The following is a 17,842-nucleotide window of genomic DNA, read 5'->3' on the forward strand; positions in this document are numbered from 1 at the left end:
CCATGAGCTCTATCAGCTGTCAGGAGAAGCAGCTTCAAGGTATCAAACACTGAGGTGGTTTAACACATCCTGAAACTGCTTTTTTAGGTATTCTTGCTTCAATCCTTCTGCCATCAGCATTTGCCCCAGGACAAGGTATTGGCAACACAAGCCAGTGTTCCCCACACATTATTCTGAAAAAGTCCATCCTCATCCATCCTCATTAAGAATCCTGTTGGTTCTTCACCAATCTTAATGGAGGATTTCATGCCACAGCAATCTCTACACTCACAGAAAGCTGTGTAAGAGTCGAAGTCATGGATAACTTGCTTGTCATTTACTTATTGAAAAACAGATGTGGAGAACATGAGCATATTTAGTTAATAATTTAAAGCCAAAGAGAAGACAACAGAGGAGGAATGACACTTCTTATTTCTCCCTATTAATGCTCTTTATAGATGCCTCTTTGAGGGGTTATCACATCCATCAGCACACAGAGCTCAGAGCTGGGCACACACCATCTAGTTTTAAGGGTAAAAAAAGGATTATTGCTTTTACACTGAGAGCACAAAATGGTAGAATCAGCAGGAGGTGATTAGTTCCAAAAATAAATGGGTTTTGTATGGCAAATTAACACAGAAAGCGATTTAAAAGATAGAATTAAATCAGAGACAAAGGTGCAGGTTCATAAAACTCCCAATCCTATCCTTGTAACATCAAAGATATTTCTCCAAAGCGCTAAATCCCATGTAATCACTGAAAATTCCTATTCTCTTAAAAGGGAGCTGGATTAGGCCTCTAATTAGGTTCTGTAAAGTCTGTTTGGTCCAGATGAACAACTGAGAGATGGACAAAGTCCAAGGAACAACTCTATGACATGGTCTCAACATCCTCCACTACAACTTGCCAACACAACTGCGCCTGCTGTTACCCTCCAAACACTGGAGTAAAGCTATTTTTGCCTGTTACTGCTAAATGCATTTTGCCTTTACCTAGCAAAAAAAGCAATATCACATGTAATCTCACAAGTTCCCAGTGAGCCAAACACAAGATACTGTCCCTTGAATTCTTCCTGAGACCAACAAAGGCTTTCCATTATTTACAAATCAAAAGCATTTAGAGACAATCATCTTTATTTTTTTATTTAAAACAAGGAATGCCCTGTCCCTATTATATAAGAAAAAATATACATCCCTCCTATTTATACCCATCTTAACCAAGCATTCCAAAAAATATAAATCCTATTCATGCAGGTAATTTCTGCACAAAATAATAATAATAATAATAATAATAATAATAATAATAATAATAATAATAATAATAATAATAATAATAATTTATAAATAAAAATTAAAATAACAAAATACACTCTCCTGTTCCAACAATTCTCCCAGTTTATCCCAAAAGTTCTGCTTGTAAATTGTTGGAACAGTTGAAAACTATAAAATTAAATATAGTTAAATTAATATGATTATTTGCTTTTGATTATTAATTCCATTGCTAGTTTTTCTTGTGTTTTTATTATGCATACCTGTTTTACAAAGTGCATGCTTTATTTTTTTTTTTTTTTTTTAGATTTTGAACTGGCAAGCTAAAATGATCCATCTTCTCCTGCCTTTTTTAAAATGTTAATACAATCTAAAATCTAGCATTAAAAATTTTACCATGATACACCTGGTATATTGACTGCTTATGGCGCATGCTATTCTTGGCAAAAAAAAAATAAAGAGAAACAAATTGGCTCCCCTCCCACCCTCCCTGTTTCTTTTGGAAGCAATCTAAAAAAGCAGGCTGGAACACAATTGCTTCAAGGGCAAAAGAAAAAATAATACCTGATGCTTTAATTTTTGTCAGATGGCACTGGTTGTGGAATTGCACGCGCACGCACACGCACCCCGCACTCACACAGGCACACGCACACACACTGCAACCTGCTAGTGAGGAAAAAAGTTTGTTAGGTCAGGAGTGCCAGCGGCACATGAAGGCTCCCAGCTGTGTGTGCAACTTTGGATTTGGTACCCACTTCACGTCACCTTGAATCCTCTGACATCCACCAAGGGGGTAATGTAAGGCATACTTTGCTGGAACAGTAATAATCCATGCTTCATGCTCAAGAGCTGAGTCTCAGAGGAGGACTGGCTTGCTCTACTCCCTTTGGCCTCGCTCCGTCTCACTCAAGGAACAAAAAACCCAAAACAACAAAGAACTGGGAAAAACAAGGAAAGCAAAATAAGACAAATCCCTTTAAATGGACTTTCGCCGTTTCATCAGCCTGTGGTTATCTGTAAAGCTGTGCAACCCAGGTGAGATGGAGCTGACAGGAGATGGGAAAAGGCTGTTTTTTAATGTGCTTGGCGAGATCTCCTCTATCTTGTAAGAGATGGAGTGAAAGTACTGGGGGTTCAGCTTCGAGCTGAACGAATTTTGGTGGGACACCACCCGGCTGGTGTACTCGTGGGACCTGTAACACATGCAGGAACAAACTGACTGAAGGTCTGTTACTTCGGCCTTGTACCGTGGCCGACCATGCTGGGAGTCCTCTTGGATGTGGATAATCATGCTGTTGCGGTTCCCTGCCAGGGACGCACGTTCCTCAGCATCCCTCCTCTCATCCTCACTGTTCATGGTCAAGAACCTGAGAACAACCAGATTTAGAAATGCCCCAATGACTGTCAACCCCACTAGAATGTACATAAAGCTAAAAGCCACATAGAGAGGCTTCTTTTGAAGGGCCCCTTTGGTCTGAAGGGCCACATAGTCTCCAAAACCTATCGTAGTCAATGTTATAAAGCAGTAATAGTAAGCATGGAAAAAGCTCCATTCCTCGTACTGGGAAAAGGCTGCTGCTCCAATGCAGAGTGTCCCCATGCAGGAGAAGAAACCCACGGTGACCATGTTTTCCATGGAGACCTCGGTGCTCCTCATGCCACAGCACTTTTTGATGCGTTTCAGGAGGTACTTGACGAAGGTGTTCATACGCTCGCCCAGGCTCTGGAACATGACGAGTGTCAGAGGAATCCCCAGGACTGCGTAGAACATGCAGAAGGCCTTCCCCGCATCCGTCCCTGGGGCAGCATGTCCATAACCTGGGAGGGGAGGTGGAAACAAGGACAGTCAGCAGGGCACGTGATGGCCATGGCTCCCCCATCATACAAGCCACGCAAATCACTGTGACACTACAGCCAGATCCAAAGCTGCAGGGACACAGCAGCCACACCATCTTCCTATATCTCCTCACCCACGCCCTGTGGCTGAAGTGAATAAGGCACAGAACAACAACACTCACGCAGGAGAGGGAAAGGTGAAAGAATGGGCAACCCATTCTACCTCCAACAATGCTGAGTCTCCTAAACTAGGTTATATCTATGAATAACTGAAGAAATTTCATGTCTGTTCAGTGTCACAGGCAATAGTGGAAACTTTGGAAATAGATGGACCTTCCCAGAGCATTTTCGAGAGTAGTTGGTGTTGCTCTGTCCCAAAACCAGAGTATAGCGATGGCATCCAAATTTTGTGTCTGCTGACAGCATGGAGTTAACAACATCCACAGGCCCATCAGCCAAAGAAATTCCGTTTCAAACTTTCCCATACTGAATAAGTCTTTCTCCTAGAGACCCAATGAAAGTGACTCATTGCTGGAACACCATAGGAATTCAGGGATTTGATGCCTGTTCTATCTTTACTTACTGGGAGAATAAACAACTTACCAGCTTGTGCCATACTTGTACAACTTTGACAGCATTGCAAAGGCAATTTCTTCAGGATGTTAAACTAATCCAAGGATAGAGGATGCACCACATTTCACAGCATCGTTTTCAGATGTTAAAATCATGTCTAAGCCTTTATTCTAAATCAACCCATAAGCAAGAGGCTGTTTTGATATTATAATTACACCTATTCAGATTACATTGCTTTAAAAATCTACATTTCTTACAGCTGAGATTTTGAGAGACTGTACTGAAGTCTCCAAAATGAGATATCTAGGACCCACTTGGCTATCATGTCCATTCACCATATGGGTACCACTGTCTAGAGTCCCTTTACAATCAGTGAGTGGAACTATGTACTTCACAAGGCAGTTTCTGTTGTGTTCACAGAGGTGTTTAAAACAGGTCAGTCAGTTATTCTCAGGAGACAACTATTTCTCTACCATTATTATAATAGAAATCTTGGGACAGAACTCTGTTCAAGATTAATATACCTACATTTATGTATCTGCATGTGTTCTATGTGTCCAAACTCCCATTACAGTCAACAAAAGTTCTAAGCAAACAGTCAGTACTGAGTTATTTCACTGACCATCCCAAGCCTGGCAAGTTGAAATTACAGTTCTGACTATCCATTGATCATGTTCATTAGGTCCCCATTAGACTGACTATACATCTGTTGACTGCAGAAGAATTTAAATACCCACAGCACTGGCAGACAGCTATCTGTGAACAGCCAAAGGAAGACATCTTAATCATGATAATCACCTTGAGTGACTGTCCCCAGTGTAGGTGCCTGCATTGGAGATACTGAGGGTTTAAACCAGTTTTCCAGAAAGAATCATCTAGCTTTTTACCAGACCCCTGAGATATCAGGATACCCACAGACAGCTGACAGACAAAATACAGGACATTCAGCAGACCCACACTGTGACAGATCTGAAGCTGGAGGGCAGACCTGACATGAGATTCCACTGAGGCAGGACCACTGAAGAGCCCTGCCCAGCATCTTTAGACTCAGGTCATGGACCTACTGCTCTGAACTCCTCTAATTCTTTTTTGAAACTGTTGACACTGTACACCTCCTCAATCTCCTATCGCAACAAATTCCACAAGTTCACTATCTGCTATGTAAAAAAGGTACATTTTAATTTCAAGGATATCTCCTTGTTTCAGCTAGAACACCTTAGTTACAGAATTGAAGTTCTAAATCTTCCTTATCTACCACCTTCATGTTTTCAGCTAAACTCAGCTTTATCTCTGCTCTCAGCTTTTTCCTGTCTAAACTGAAGCCACAGCCTTTTTAACTCTTATAGCAGAAGTCACATTTCCTTGGTAATTTCCATTTCCTTCTCTGGATCTTCTGTAGCTCTGCCACACCAGCTGAGGTGCAGAACCCAGAATTCTGCCTTCCTCTCAGGATGGGGCTGCATCTCAGTCTGCATTTTTACTATAACTGAAATATGAACACCAAGTAACCTTCAAATTGTAAAGCAAGAGTAGACAAAGAAAATAAAACAAAAAAACCAGCAAGAATCCCCTTCAAAAAGCAACAGGTTTACTCTTAGGTTAGGTGGTATTTGTTGAAGGATGAGTTGTAAAAACCACTTAACAAAAGAAGCACAAAACTCAAAATAGGAGATTCTTTTCCAGGTTATAAAGGAAAGAAATTCCCCAGTTGCATTGAGCCAGGTAGTCTGTTCATCATAAAAAGCAGCAAATTACCTGGAAAGGGAAATGTCTTACCAGATTGATGCTGGGTTAGTTCCACCTGACTGTCCCTCAATAAAGGCTATAATTGCCTCTCATTACTAAGATCAGCTTTTGAGCTATAGGGGTGTTAATTAAACCAGGGATGTCTTCCTATTTTATAGCTTTAGTTACAGATGATAAAGAGAAGGAAAGCTTCAGAAAATGTGATTTTCCAGATGGTTGCAGAGATGGCAGTTGGTGGAAACAACTTTTACTTTGGGTTCTAAAAAAAATATTTGGGGTGAAAAAAGGTTTCTTTTGATCTCACTATATCCTTCTCATTAAAGTTATCCCTAAGAAATAGTTTGGGGACATCATAAAACATTAATAGTATGTGCTTACACACAACTCAAAGTTGAATTTCTAAGATTTGTCACAGACTTGGTAATTATGTATCCCATAAGATAAAAATATATCCATATCCCTGTTTTACAAATAGGCAAGCACAAATACCAGCAGGCTTTATTTTCCCTCCAATTCAAATAGGTAGACAGAAAATCCAGAAATTCTGATTTCTATTGGGTCCCAAGACATACTCACATTCCACAATACCAGATAAACGTCTCTTACTCTATTTTCACCATAAATCTGGGGTAAAGAAAATACTTTCTTCATGAAGCTGGAATAAGACTCTACAAATAGATTAATGTATAGAGGATTAGAGTCACAGACTTATCCTATATGACATGGCCTTAAGGAATAGACACCCTAGCCATTGCCTTAAACATGCTGAAATGAGGGGTGTAAAAATGCATCAAAGACAGACCTAACTCTCCATTACTAAGCACTGCAGAATCTATCCAGCCCTGTACAGAGTAATACATGGAAAGCAAACTGCAGCAGTGCATGTTCTCTGAAATTCAGTATTTTTCAAATCTAAAACAAACTACTGTCTTCTTAACATCCAAGACTGTCTCTGGGAAAAAGGGGAAGGTGAATAATTGCCAGAGGAAGAGGGGCACAAAGGAGCAATAATGCTGGGAAAGGACACAGATCACAGAGACAGTCTCCAGGTAGCTGGGGTTTCCTTGCATCAAATAAAAGCAGAAGAAGCAACTGCCTTGGTAGCAGATTCCAGCTACCAAAATTCTTCCTGATTTCCTCCACACAAATGTCACTGCCCTTCAGCAGACTATAAAGAGATGACTTTGTGCCATCATTAAGAAGCACATGGCTTAAAGAAAAACAGAAACATTGATGATGACATCAGAGCTTCTCTCTCTTTTGTGGTGAAGAAGAAAGATCGAGCAGAATACCTTAGTCCTGGCTACAGGACATGCATCCCTTAACAAGCCACAGAGCTGAGATAAGAGTGAGAAAGGTACGGATGGAGCTTTACACTGGACCACACCTAAACAAACACTACCCATCCTAATCTAGTGCAGCAACTGGTTTGCTGAAGTACCACAATACAGCAATGTGACCACAGCAGGCAGTTTTTTCTGGTGTTTAATGGGATATCAGTTCAGTACTCAAGGGAAGTCTAAATAACTCTCACCCTGATTGGAAGCAATGTCATTAGTACTCTCCCTCACTTTCAAAACCCCTCCCAGCTGCTTAGGCTTTCAAGACAGAGCTCATCTGGGCTGGCACCAAGAAGAATAGCTTGGCATGAAAAAATGTCATGTTTCAGTGTTACTGCAGTTCTGGACTGTGAACTACCAATACACCACAAAATCCATCTCCTCCAGTCATGGAACAGCTGGGCTACAGACACCAAGCAGAAGTGCAGGAAAGTGTAGGCTAGGGAAGAAAAGAATCACACTGTAAGGGCTGGCACCAAATCAGTACTCTGTTGGGGTCTTCCTTGCCCTTGGTTTTTGCAGGCCTTGTCCATTCTCTGATGAAAAACTCTCAAATATGTAATTCTAGAAGAAAAAAAGAATTCTCTTCTCTTGTTTGCCAGAGTGTAGCTATAAAAGTCTGAGGAAAAAACACTTAGAGCCTTCTTCAATGCTTATTTTTCTATGGTGCTTTTCAGATAAGACACACAGAGAAACTACACATTACAATCTTTATGAGCTCCAGCTGGGGATAACCCCAGTATCTTTCTCTGTGTTGTAAAGAGATATTGTCCTGGTATGCCAGCCCACAACCAGAACATGCAGAGGAACTCTGTGCACAGCAACCCTGAATCCAACAGTGGCCACAAGCAGAGGGCTGAGGGAGAGCATAGAAATGCTATTATTGCATGTGAGTTTTCCCCCAAGAATTGATGTACCCAGCTTCATCATTTGGTTCTCAGGGATTTCCCAAGCCAGTTTTTGCTAGGTTTAGTAATGCAAAATAGATTTCTCTTCCATGATCTTGGACACTGTTTCTTCAATGTCTTTCACATGTCCTGTGGCAAGAAGGCTCATGGAACCACCATGTGTTCTCTAAAAAATTGCCATTGCTCCTTCCCATTCATTACTATCATTTGATGGCAATGGTATCTCCTCCTCTTTGGAAGAGACCAGGAACAATTGTTCCCCATTTGCCTTGTGTCACTCATGACTTTATAGACCTTTTATCCACAAAAAATGCCACGCTGCATTCAAACCCAAACACTTTACAATTTCATGTGGACAGAGCAGCTTGCTTAGATCTACATCAGTCATTTCTGCACCACACTCAGCTGGAGGGCACAGACAGGTCTGTAACATCTGTGCTGTCCCCCAACACAAATTCCCTGAAATAATACTTTGCTTCTAGGGCAAAAAGAAGAGTCTTAAACAAATTAATGCTATTGTAACAATACAGACTGCTCAGAATAAGTAAATCCATAACAAAAAGAAAATATTGTGGGAAAAAATCCTGAATATATTCAGAGTGCTGCATCTACATAGTAGCCATCTCCTACACTGCAAGGCAGCATCTACTCTAGCAAACTAAACTGAGCTCAAGTTCTGCCAGGGGAGCTTTAGGTTAGATATTAGGGGGAAAACATGAAAAGGAATGTAAAGCTTTGGAACAGATTGCCCAGGGAAGCAGCTGAGTTTTCAGAAAACTTGGGAATCTGGCACTGGAACAGATTGCCCAGGGAAGCAGTTGAGTGTTCAGAAAACGTGGGAATCTGGCACTTGAGGACATGGTTTAATGGTAAACATGGTATTGGTGCTGGGTAAGTTCATTGGACTTGAACTTAAATATCTTTTACAACCTTAACAATTCTGTGATTCTGAGGATGAATTCCACCAGCAGCCCATTATGTCCATGCTCTTATTATCAGCCCAGCCCACCATGGCTTCCCCTGGAACAACCAGCCCTGTCCTAAGCAAAGTCCATGCCTGGTCCACACAGGGAGGGTAACACTGCCCAGGGTCTGCTGGAAATAAGCACCCTGCTAAGTACATGTATTTGTCTCTTTCTGGCTCTTAGTGTGCCCTCTGTTGGCCTCTGTGTCCTACAAAACACAGGTCCTGCTTCACTTAGTAGCACAGATAGAGCCTGCATGGGTTTTCTGAGTGTTTTTCTATGTTTGGCTCTGCCAGAGATTGAGAAAGGATTGTCTCTAGATGTGCATTAGTAGTAGGCCAAGTACATGGCCAGTGCTATAAAATAAAAACTGTGGTAGTGGTGAGTTAGTTATATTAGATACAGGTTGTGCTCAGGCCAGACTGTATCTGCAGGGCAGCTGAGCCTCATTCACATTCACATTCAACGTGCAACAAGTCTTAGAGGTCTTGAGTCTCAAAGCAATGCTCTACATTATTTATGAGGGATGCTTTATTTCTCTTAGGAGGAGGTTTCTCCCCTCATTCATCTACACATCATTCAACACCATGATGGGCATTTGGGCCAGGTCATCTCTGACAACAGTCCCAGGAAAGGAATTAACTTCTCCATCCTTGTGACTCAAACTCTTCTTACTCATGCTGGCAGCAGCCCAGGCCAGGAGATAATGAAGAGAGGATAATGACACCTGTTCTTCAGATGGGCAAGTGTAATTCAGATTAAAACACCTTCCTGATGTCACACACTTCACTTCAGAGGTTCATCTACGTCAGAGAAACTGCCACAGGGATCAGGCTGTGTCTGCTGGATTTGCACCTTGTTCTTTCAGCTTTCAGCAGGGAGAAGAAACAACGAGGCCTTTGTGGTGCAGATGAAAGAGATTTTCAGGAGGGATCAGGGAGATACTTCATCAACCTAACTGGCAGTAACTCGTTCACCAGGACAAAGACTTTCTTTCCCCTGTAAGGTAATCAAGAGCTGCTGTTACCTGGATGAGAGCTGCTGTGTACCTACACCACCCTCCTGGCACATGGGCACTGCTGACTGCTCCCTCCTCTCTCTCCCATGTCTGGCCTCCCCCTGAATCCTACTGCCTTTCTCCTCAAACATCTCCAGGACATCTTTTTTCTTTTATTCCTGTGTTGGTTGATCTCACTGTAGTCTTCACCTGAACAATCTCTCTTAGTTTTGCACATGCCCTTCCATCCTTAAAACCTTCCATGCTCAAAAGACAGTCTTTAATACCAGGATAAAGCATGGCACATGTCTCCCTACAGGAACACATAGAAATATGTGATAGTATCATCTCCTGTTGGGAAGACAGGGACATCACAGGAGAGAGAAAAGAATCTGACAGGCCCAGATGCAACCTCAGATCCTAAATCCCTCAACAAGCTTGTCATGGCCTTTCAACCTGGCTCATCCCTGGTCTGTAACAATTGCTTCCATGTCCTGGCTGCAGAAGTAAGGTCATGCCACCTTGGAGATTGCACTCAGTGCTTTGTTTTATATCAAACCTGAAGAAGATCTCCTATTCTGGGTGGCAGGGATGCAACAGGCGTCCACTGATTTCTTTCTCCCCACAACAAGGATAGACTTATTTTCTTCTTGATCTTGAAACCAAACTTCCAATATGTTCATGGAAAAGAGCTTCAAAATGCAGCAGGATACACCTCCTCTCTTCTGAGCTTTGTTTTTCCATAATGCAAAAACATAGATTTGGTCACATTTGGCCCTTTAAAATACCCAATGGGTTATGGCAGTAAGGAATAGGTTTATGAGATTAAACTAAGGCATAAAAAACATTTCCTTTTTCTAATTAGTTCTATGTTTTTCTCATTTCTTGGCAAGGATGAGCCATCTATATCCATATCTCTGCCCATCTGTTTTTCTTCCATGATAACTTTGAAGCTAGCTGCTCACCAATTTCCACCACTTAGAAAAAACTGTAATGTGAACTTGATACTGATCTGTTCTGCTGGGCCTGCCATCTGGACAATCTGTGAATACGCATAAAAGGGACTAAAAGTCAAGCAAAAGACAAAATTTGGGATATTCTGCCTTAAAAAAATAGTAGAGACTTCTGTGTTTGTTTGTGTTTGTTATTGTATTTCTTTGAATGTGAATAGTTCCTTTTTTTTCTGCTTAAAATTTACACTATAAAGAGGTTAATGAGAAAAAGCAGAAAACTTCAAATGGTCCTTGAAATCACAATCTTCCTGTTCATCTGACACACAAGATCTGATTATCTCAAACCTCCTGTTGTTGAACTTAGCCTCTATTTTTACTGCTCAGATAGGAGATGTCTGCAGTCACTGGCAATTCTTCTGAATAAGGTAACACAGCAGCTGAGGTAATTTCCACCTGGTTTACCACCTCCCAAGAAATCAAGGATGCCAACACTCACCAGTTCATTTTGTACAGATAGAACAGTGTCTCAGCTCATCCCTAAAATTTCCTCTACTTCAGAAAAGAGTCTGGAAAGAGAGGAGAGATTCCTTTCCAGCTCTGTGAGGAGACAACTTTTAAACAGCAGTGATTCTGGCATACCAGATTTGTACCCCTTTTGTGTCTGGTGTACCATTCCTGATTCCTCACAAAACCAACAGCAGCTCTGTGCTGGATTTCCAGCTGAGCAGCAGCTGACAGTTGACTTCTGAGTCAATATTTTCCCATGAGCTCTATTTTTGACTGTCCCTACACTCTTTTCCTCCCCTTCCTCCTCTCTGCTTGGTTCTCTGAATCAATCAGAGGTCTGACCTGAGGCTCACATCATATCTAGTCCCAAGACAAATCATGCCCGGAACAAGTTCTCAATCTGAGGAGAATCATTGCAACCACTAAGAAAAGACTTTATCAGGTCATGTTATCCATTCCCAGGGGATGGCATATGATTGTTCCTTACAATATATTCTCCAGGGCTTTGTCCAGTTTTGTTTAAATGATTGAAATAACGGGGTTTCTGCTCTGTCTCCCTTAGGAAATTGTTGCCCTGTCCAGCAGATCCAGCTATTAGGAACTTCTTTTTTGATACACAGCCTGTACTTTTCTTGTTCTATACTGCCTTTTATCACACTGTTCTTTTGTAGCCCTCAATCCAACATTCCCATTTCTCTCAATCATTTCTCACTCCTTTACAGTCCTCAGAGATAGTCACAGCTTCATTCCTTAGTTAATATTAGTTATAAACAGAGCTCTTGGAGGCAGAGTCCTGCAGTAAGAAAGACAAGAGGCATTCTACAACATATACATATGCACATATACCATTCAGATTTTGTCTCTTTAGAAGCAGCTCCTTATATGATCACTTTTATTGTACTTGTCTGAGATCACTCTTGCTCTTCAAAAACTTCCATGATCTTTGCTAGAGCTGTGCACAGCCCTTCTAGCTGCAGAACTGTGGTATCAGGGTTATCAGTTCCCTGGACTGCAAAATATTATCCTTTTTGCATATGTAGATGTGACTGACCATCACTGTAACATTATGTCGTCAGTGCATAGCAAACTTTTCCTGATGCTGTCATTTCTTTACATCACAAAGGCTTTTTGTACTCCATGGATTTGATTGCAATAAGCATTTTTGCAATAAGCATTTATTCACCTCTATAAATCTATACATCTATAAAATTTTGGGCAATTTTAATAGTTTTCTGTAACTGATTTTTTGTTGCCCACAGTTTATTGGAAATTACTTGAGTCTTCTCCATGAGGGGGGAAGATGAAGGACTCACCACCTGCAGAGTTGACAGGATGATCCAAACAGCACTCTTGAGGGATCAGAGGGAAATACATCAGGAAAAAGGAGAGGGAATAATGTCTTAACAAAAGACCAAAATTTAATGGGTTTCTTCTATGCTATGATGATAAAAAAAGAAGTATGAGAAAGTTCTCATTCCACTTTATTCAAAGAGCTAGCTCTTTTCAAACTACCAGGTCTGAGTCTTTGCAGAATTAACAGGATCCTGCTCTCAGCTCTCAGTCTGACACTACCACAGCTCGAGAAGCTGAACAAAAACCCTATTGAGCAAATATTACCAAAGGCCAGCACAGAGCAGAGTGACTGAGATCATAAATGACGCAGCACCCACGTCCTCTGAAGCTGTGATGTCAATGTCCAGTGCAGTTCACAGAGCAATGTCCATAAATCCGTGTGACATCAAATGCTGTCAGGGCTGGTCTGGGAAAACACAGCACACCCAGCAAGAAACATGGGGTAACATTCAGGAAAGTGGTTCAGATGTGTTTGCACTGAAGTAATTACATTTTTTCTTCTACAATTTTCCCCTGTATACAGCTAAGAGACACAGAAGACATGGACAATTTGGCATGAGTTTTCCCATGTATCTGTTTCAATTTTGTGCTGTTTCTACTGCAGATTTTTCCCATGTGGAAGATAAAAAAAAGAACATTTTTGCAACTTTTAAAAAATATTAATAGGTCCATAGTATTTTAAGCACATTCTCCTTTCTGCTGTTGAGAAACCAGGACTTTCCCCATCCTAAAGGGCAGCTAAAGGGAGAGTTAGTTATTCCCACTGTGCTTAGGTACAGTCCCTGCTAGAAAAACTTGTCAGCAAATCAATTTAGAGACACAACTTTGACTAAAACAGAGAAAGGTCTGATCTAGACAAAGTTATACAGAACAAAATCACTTCTTCCAGGGAAGTCTCTGTGTTGGCAGCTGAACAATTGAGTGTGGAAGAACCAAAAATTCTCCTTCCTTCTCCTTTGCCTGTGATTCTCTGTCCCTTAATGACCACAATAAGAAATTGGCCAGGATGATACAAGTTTTCCTGATTCTAGAACTTTGCAATCCTAGACTTCTTTACATCAGCTACAGCATTTATTGTGCCATTCTCTAAAGAAAAGCAACCCCAAACATGTCTTCTGAATCTGGCTGGCTGCAGTTTTGGCCAAAGTTATTTTCCCTGCAGACAACTTAAATTTTGAAGCAGTTTTATTAATTAAAACCTGGCTTCAATGATCTAACAGTGAAATGTGTCATAATTTCCATCATTACATCACATGTAGGCTGAACAGTGATTTAATTGAATTTATAGATAGATTTCATTGAGTGCACTACATGGATTTCATTAAAAATAAAGAAAAAATAATGCTCAAATGTTTTGGGTTCTGTTTCTTTCACCAACATACATGGTTTTTAATTTCTCTTGCTATTGTTTTCCCAGAAAAACCCTTATGCTTTAAAATACAAGCAAAGAGAGATGCCTCAATTATCGTCTACAAATTTTAAAGTGTGTTTTGCCAATTATCTTTGAAAAGTTGAAATCATTCAATTAAAACTCCTGTGAAGGAAGACATTCAATTCTGATTGAGAAAGCATTTTTTGAAGCTGAAACCAAGAAAGTTAATATATTGCCCAATGGTACAGTCCTGTCCAACTTTCCACTGAGCCAGTGCTAACTTTGGGGCACATCTGTCCTTGTATTTTGAAGACAGAAGAGCTGAGCTAAAACATAAAGGTCAAAGTTTTGCAATGTTGTTGAGCCTTGGCTATGGGAAGATTTGCTGGAATTGCTGTATCAGGGTAATCACACCAGCCTAACTCACTGGGCTGGCACTTTCAAAGGAAGCAACCTCATACATTTTACTGATAGCAACTTTGATCTTGCAGAAGCAAGGACATATCAGGAGCGCAGAGACGTTGGTATCTTTCCCCAGAAAGATAAACCCAGAAGCATTTCTAATGGGATGCTGCTCCAGCCATCAGAAATTGCCCAAAAAGAGTCTATTGAGACTAAGGAAATTGAGCCTAAGAGATATTAAACCCAGAACTTGAGCTCATTGTGCATTGAAATTCTCCTTCCTAAAAAGAGAGGTGCACCTCAGTTAGGGCTTCCATCTCCACTAATCAAGCTGTAAGGCTGTCCCTAAACTCACTGCTCTTACAGCTAAAAGTTTTCCTGTTTCCAGTTCAAACTTGTTCAATATCTGATTGTTCTCATTAAGGTTTTTAGCTCAAATAGCAGCCCACCCAGTCTGCCTTTCCTACAGACTAATAAAAATTAACCATATCTCACCAGCCTGGGTGGTTTGTTTTATCCAAGGAGGAATAAACCAGTCATAGTTAGTCTGTTGCATTAGACAGGGTCACTTTGATAGCATTTTGCACCTTTCCAGCTTGAATTCAGTTTTCTTGTACATCAACAACCCAAATTTAGATACAGAGCCACAGAAATTCAATGCTGCATTTCTACAGACTTCAAAATGTATTTCATACAACTTTAGACACCTCTTGTACACAGCACTGACACAAAACCTGAAATGAAGAACTGCATCTCAAACCTACCTGTCTTTGGTTTGTAGCTAAAAATCCATAGGATATTATTTTGTCTTACACTGATGAAAATAGAGTAATTTTTCTTGGTGTCTTGTGAACTCACAGCACTGTTACTCAAGTACGCATGAGTTCATATTTTAACCAGAGACAAGCATGTGAGCTAAGCTCCATGTAGCATTAAACAGATGGATGCCAAAAAGAAACTTTCCGTATACTGCCAGCATTTCCCCATGGAATGACCCATGAAAAGCAGGATGGGTTTCATGTGTGCTACTGAGTCTTGAGGCTGACTGACATATCCCAATTACTAAAAGTGGACCTGTTCAAACTCCTCAGCATAATTCCAGTGCCCAGAAAATCTTTTTGCTGAGAGCAGTCTGAGCTCTTTCACTTCCCCTTTTATTTCTTTATTGTTTACAGACATCTGCCTTTTCACCACCAGCCCCGATAAGCACAGCAAGCAGGGAGATTGTGGGAGGCAGCAGAGTGAGACACCATTTAATGCACCTGACTAGGCATAATCAGAGCCATCCATCACTTCAGTTTTCTATTCCCAGCCAACAGGAATAGTCAAACTCAGTGGGAAGAAATGGGAAGTCACTCAGAAAAACTTCTTCAAACCCCGGAAGGTTTTTCTTCTGCTGGGTGGAAAACAATGACCTACTATATTATTTGAATATCATAACCAGTGTTTTTCATTTTATTTCATCACTGAACTCCTCCATACAAGGTGGCTCAATAAATCAGACTGACAAAGTACTTCATGGAAGATTTCTGTGCAGTCACAAATATCATTTGCACAGTTTTTATACCTGAGAACCTCTGTTGTTATCAAAGACCCTGCAGTGGCAGGGGCTATATAAATGACACAGGAGATGGTCCCTAACTATTCACAATTCTGATCTGACACACGGAATTACTGTGCAATCTGCACTTTCCCAGCATGGATACCAGAGAGGGAGAAGGCCTAATCATGAAGAATACAGATCAGACTAGGAGTTTAATATCCCCCCCAAAAAGGGCTTTGCGATGAAATAAGTTAGTCTATTCAACATGAGAGAAAAACCACTTAGAAGGGTTGTTTCATAAAATCACAGAATGGTTTGGGTGGGAAGGGACCTTAAAGATCATCTCATTCCAATCCCCTGCCATGGTCAGGGACACCTTCCACTAGAAGGACACAGGACCCCATCAAACCTGGCCTTCATCACTTCCAGGGATGGGCAACCACAACTTACCCGGGCAACCTCTTCCAGTGTCTTACCACTCTCACTCTGAAAACTTTCTTACTAAGATCTAATCTATTCTACCCTCTTTCAGTTTAAAGCCATTCCCTCCTGTCCTATTTAAAACTTCTTTGAATAAAACATCCTCCAGAACTATTCCTGTTGTGATTTAAATCTGTATTTCAGCTTCATTTGCAGACTTTGAAGCTTATATAAATAAGGAGCAGCACTGCTGAGGATCTACTGGAGACCTAAAAGACATAATGTCCCTTCTATTTGTCCCATGCATCTACAAGAGGCATGTATTTACAATGGGATTTATGTATTATCTCACATTTGTCAGTCTGGGATTTGAGCTGCAAACACATGTTCAATTTTGGACTATCTGTAAGTTTATTAGAACAGTTTTGTGGAAGTCAAGTTTCCTTAGCTGCACATTTCTGGAAATCAATACATATTATCATGTGGTAGGTTGACCTTGGCTGGCCACAAAGTTACTTTCTCACTTCCCCTAAACAGAATAGGGGGAAAAAGCAGGATTGAAAACTGTGGCTTGTAGCGAGGACAAGTTGGTTGATCAATAGTTACCATTCATAAGCAAAATATGCTCAGCTTGGGGAAGAGTAATTTCTTTTGTTGCCATTTACTCTCTGACGAGGTCAGTGTGAAAAAAAAAGGCAAAACCAAAACCCTCTTATCCCTACTTCTTCCTTCTTCCCATTCTCAACTTCAGTCCTTCATTCTCAACTCCTCTCTCCTCCTCCTCTCCCAGTTTGACACCAGGGATGGGGATTGGGGGTTGTGGTCAATCCATAATACGTTGTCCCTGCCACTCCTTCTTGCCTACACTCTTGTCCTTGCCCCAGCACAGGGTCCCTCCCATGGGATATAGTCCTTACCAAACTGCTCCAGCCAGGGTCCTTTCTCTGGGCTGCAGTTCTTCAAGAACTGCTACGGTGTGGGTGCTTTCCACAGGGTACAGTCCTTCAGGAACAGACTGCTCCAATGTGAGCCCCTCATGGGCCACAGGTCTTGCCAGCAAACCTGCTCCAGAATGGGCTACCTTCCATGAGCTGCCATTCCTGCCAGGAATTCCTGCTCCTGTGCGTGCTTGCCAAGGGCTACAGTTTCCTTCAGGACAAATCCTTCTGCTCCAGCACAGGGTCCTCCAAAGTCTTCAGGGTGGGTTATCTGCTCTGGGGTGGTTCTCCAATAGCTGCAGGTGGATCTCTGGTCCCCCATGGACATCCATGGTCTACACCAGGGAAATCTCAGCTCTGGCACCTGGAGCATCTCCTGTCCATCCTTCTGCACTGACCTTGATGTCTGCAGAGTTGTTCCTCTCTCATATTCTCACTCCTCTCTCACAGACGCTGTCTGGCATTTTTTAACCCTTTTTATATCAAGGAGATGTCACCAGCATTGCTGATGGGCTCAGCTTTGGCCATGGTAGGTTCCATGTTGGAGCTGGCTGGAGCTGACTCTGTCCAACATGGGGACAGCTTCCCATGTTTTCTCACAGAAGCCACTCCTGCAGCCAAAACCTTTCCACATAAAACAAATACAGATCAATAGCTATTTTATATTTGCTTGGTTGGTTGCTTGCAACTCTCGGAAGTAACAACTTCACTTTCAGACTTGCTACCTCATTCATTGATGGGT

At 41.4% G+C, this 17,842-nt stretch overlaps 1 protein-coding gene across 1 annotated transcript in view; it reads right to left on the reverse strand.

Annotated features, from left to right (window-relative positions):
- Window positions 1-2,223: 2,223 nt before the first annotated feature.
- The window catches only part of KCNK9 (potassium two pore domain channel subfamily K member 9), an 85,261-nt gene continuing 69,642 nt past the window's right edge, over window positions 2,224-17,842 (reverse strand). The window contains exon 2 of the mRNA XM_062504166.1: window positions 2,224-3,065. Coding sequence (XP_062360150.1) covers window positions 2,224-3,065 — 842 coding nt within the window. The remainder of the gene's footprint in view (window positions 3,066-17,842) is intronic.

Source organism: Cinclus cinclus, chromosome 1 (genome assembly GCF_963662255.1).
Source record: "Cinclus cinclus chromosome 1, bCinCin1.1, whole genome shotgun sequence".
NCBI lineage: Eukaryota > Metazoa > Chordata > Aves > Passeriformes > Cinclidae > Cinclus > Cinclus cinclus.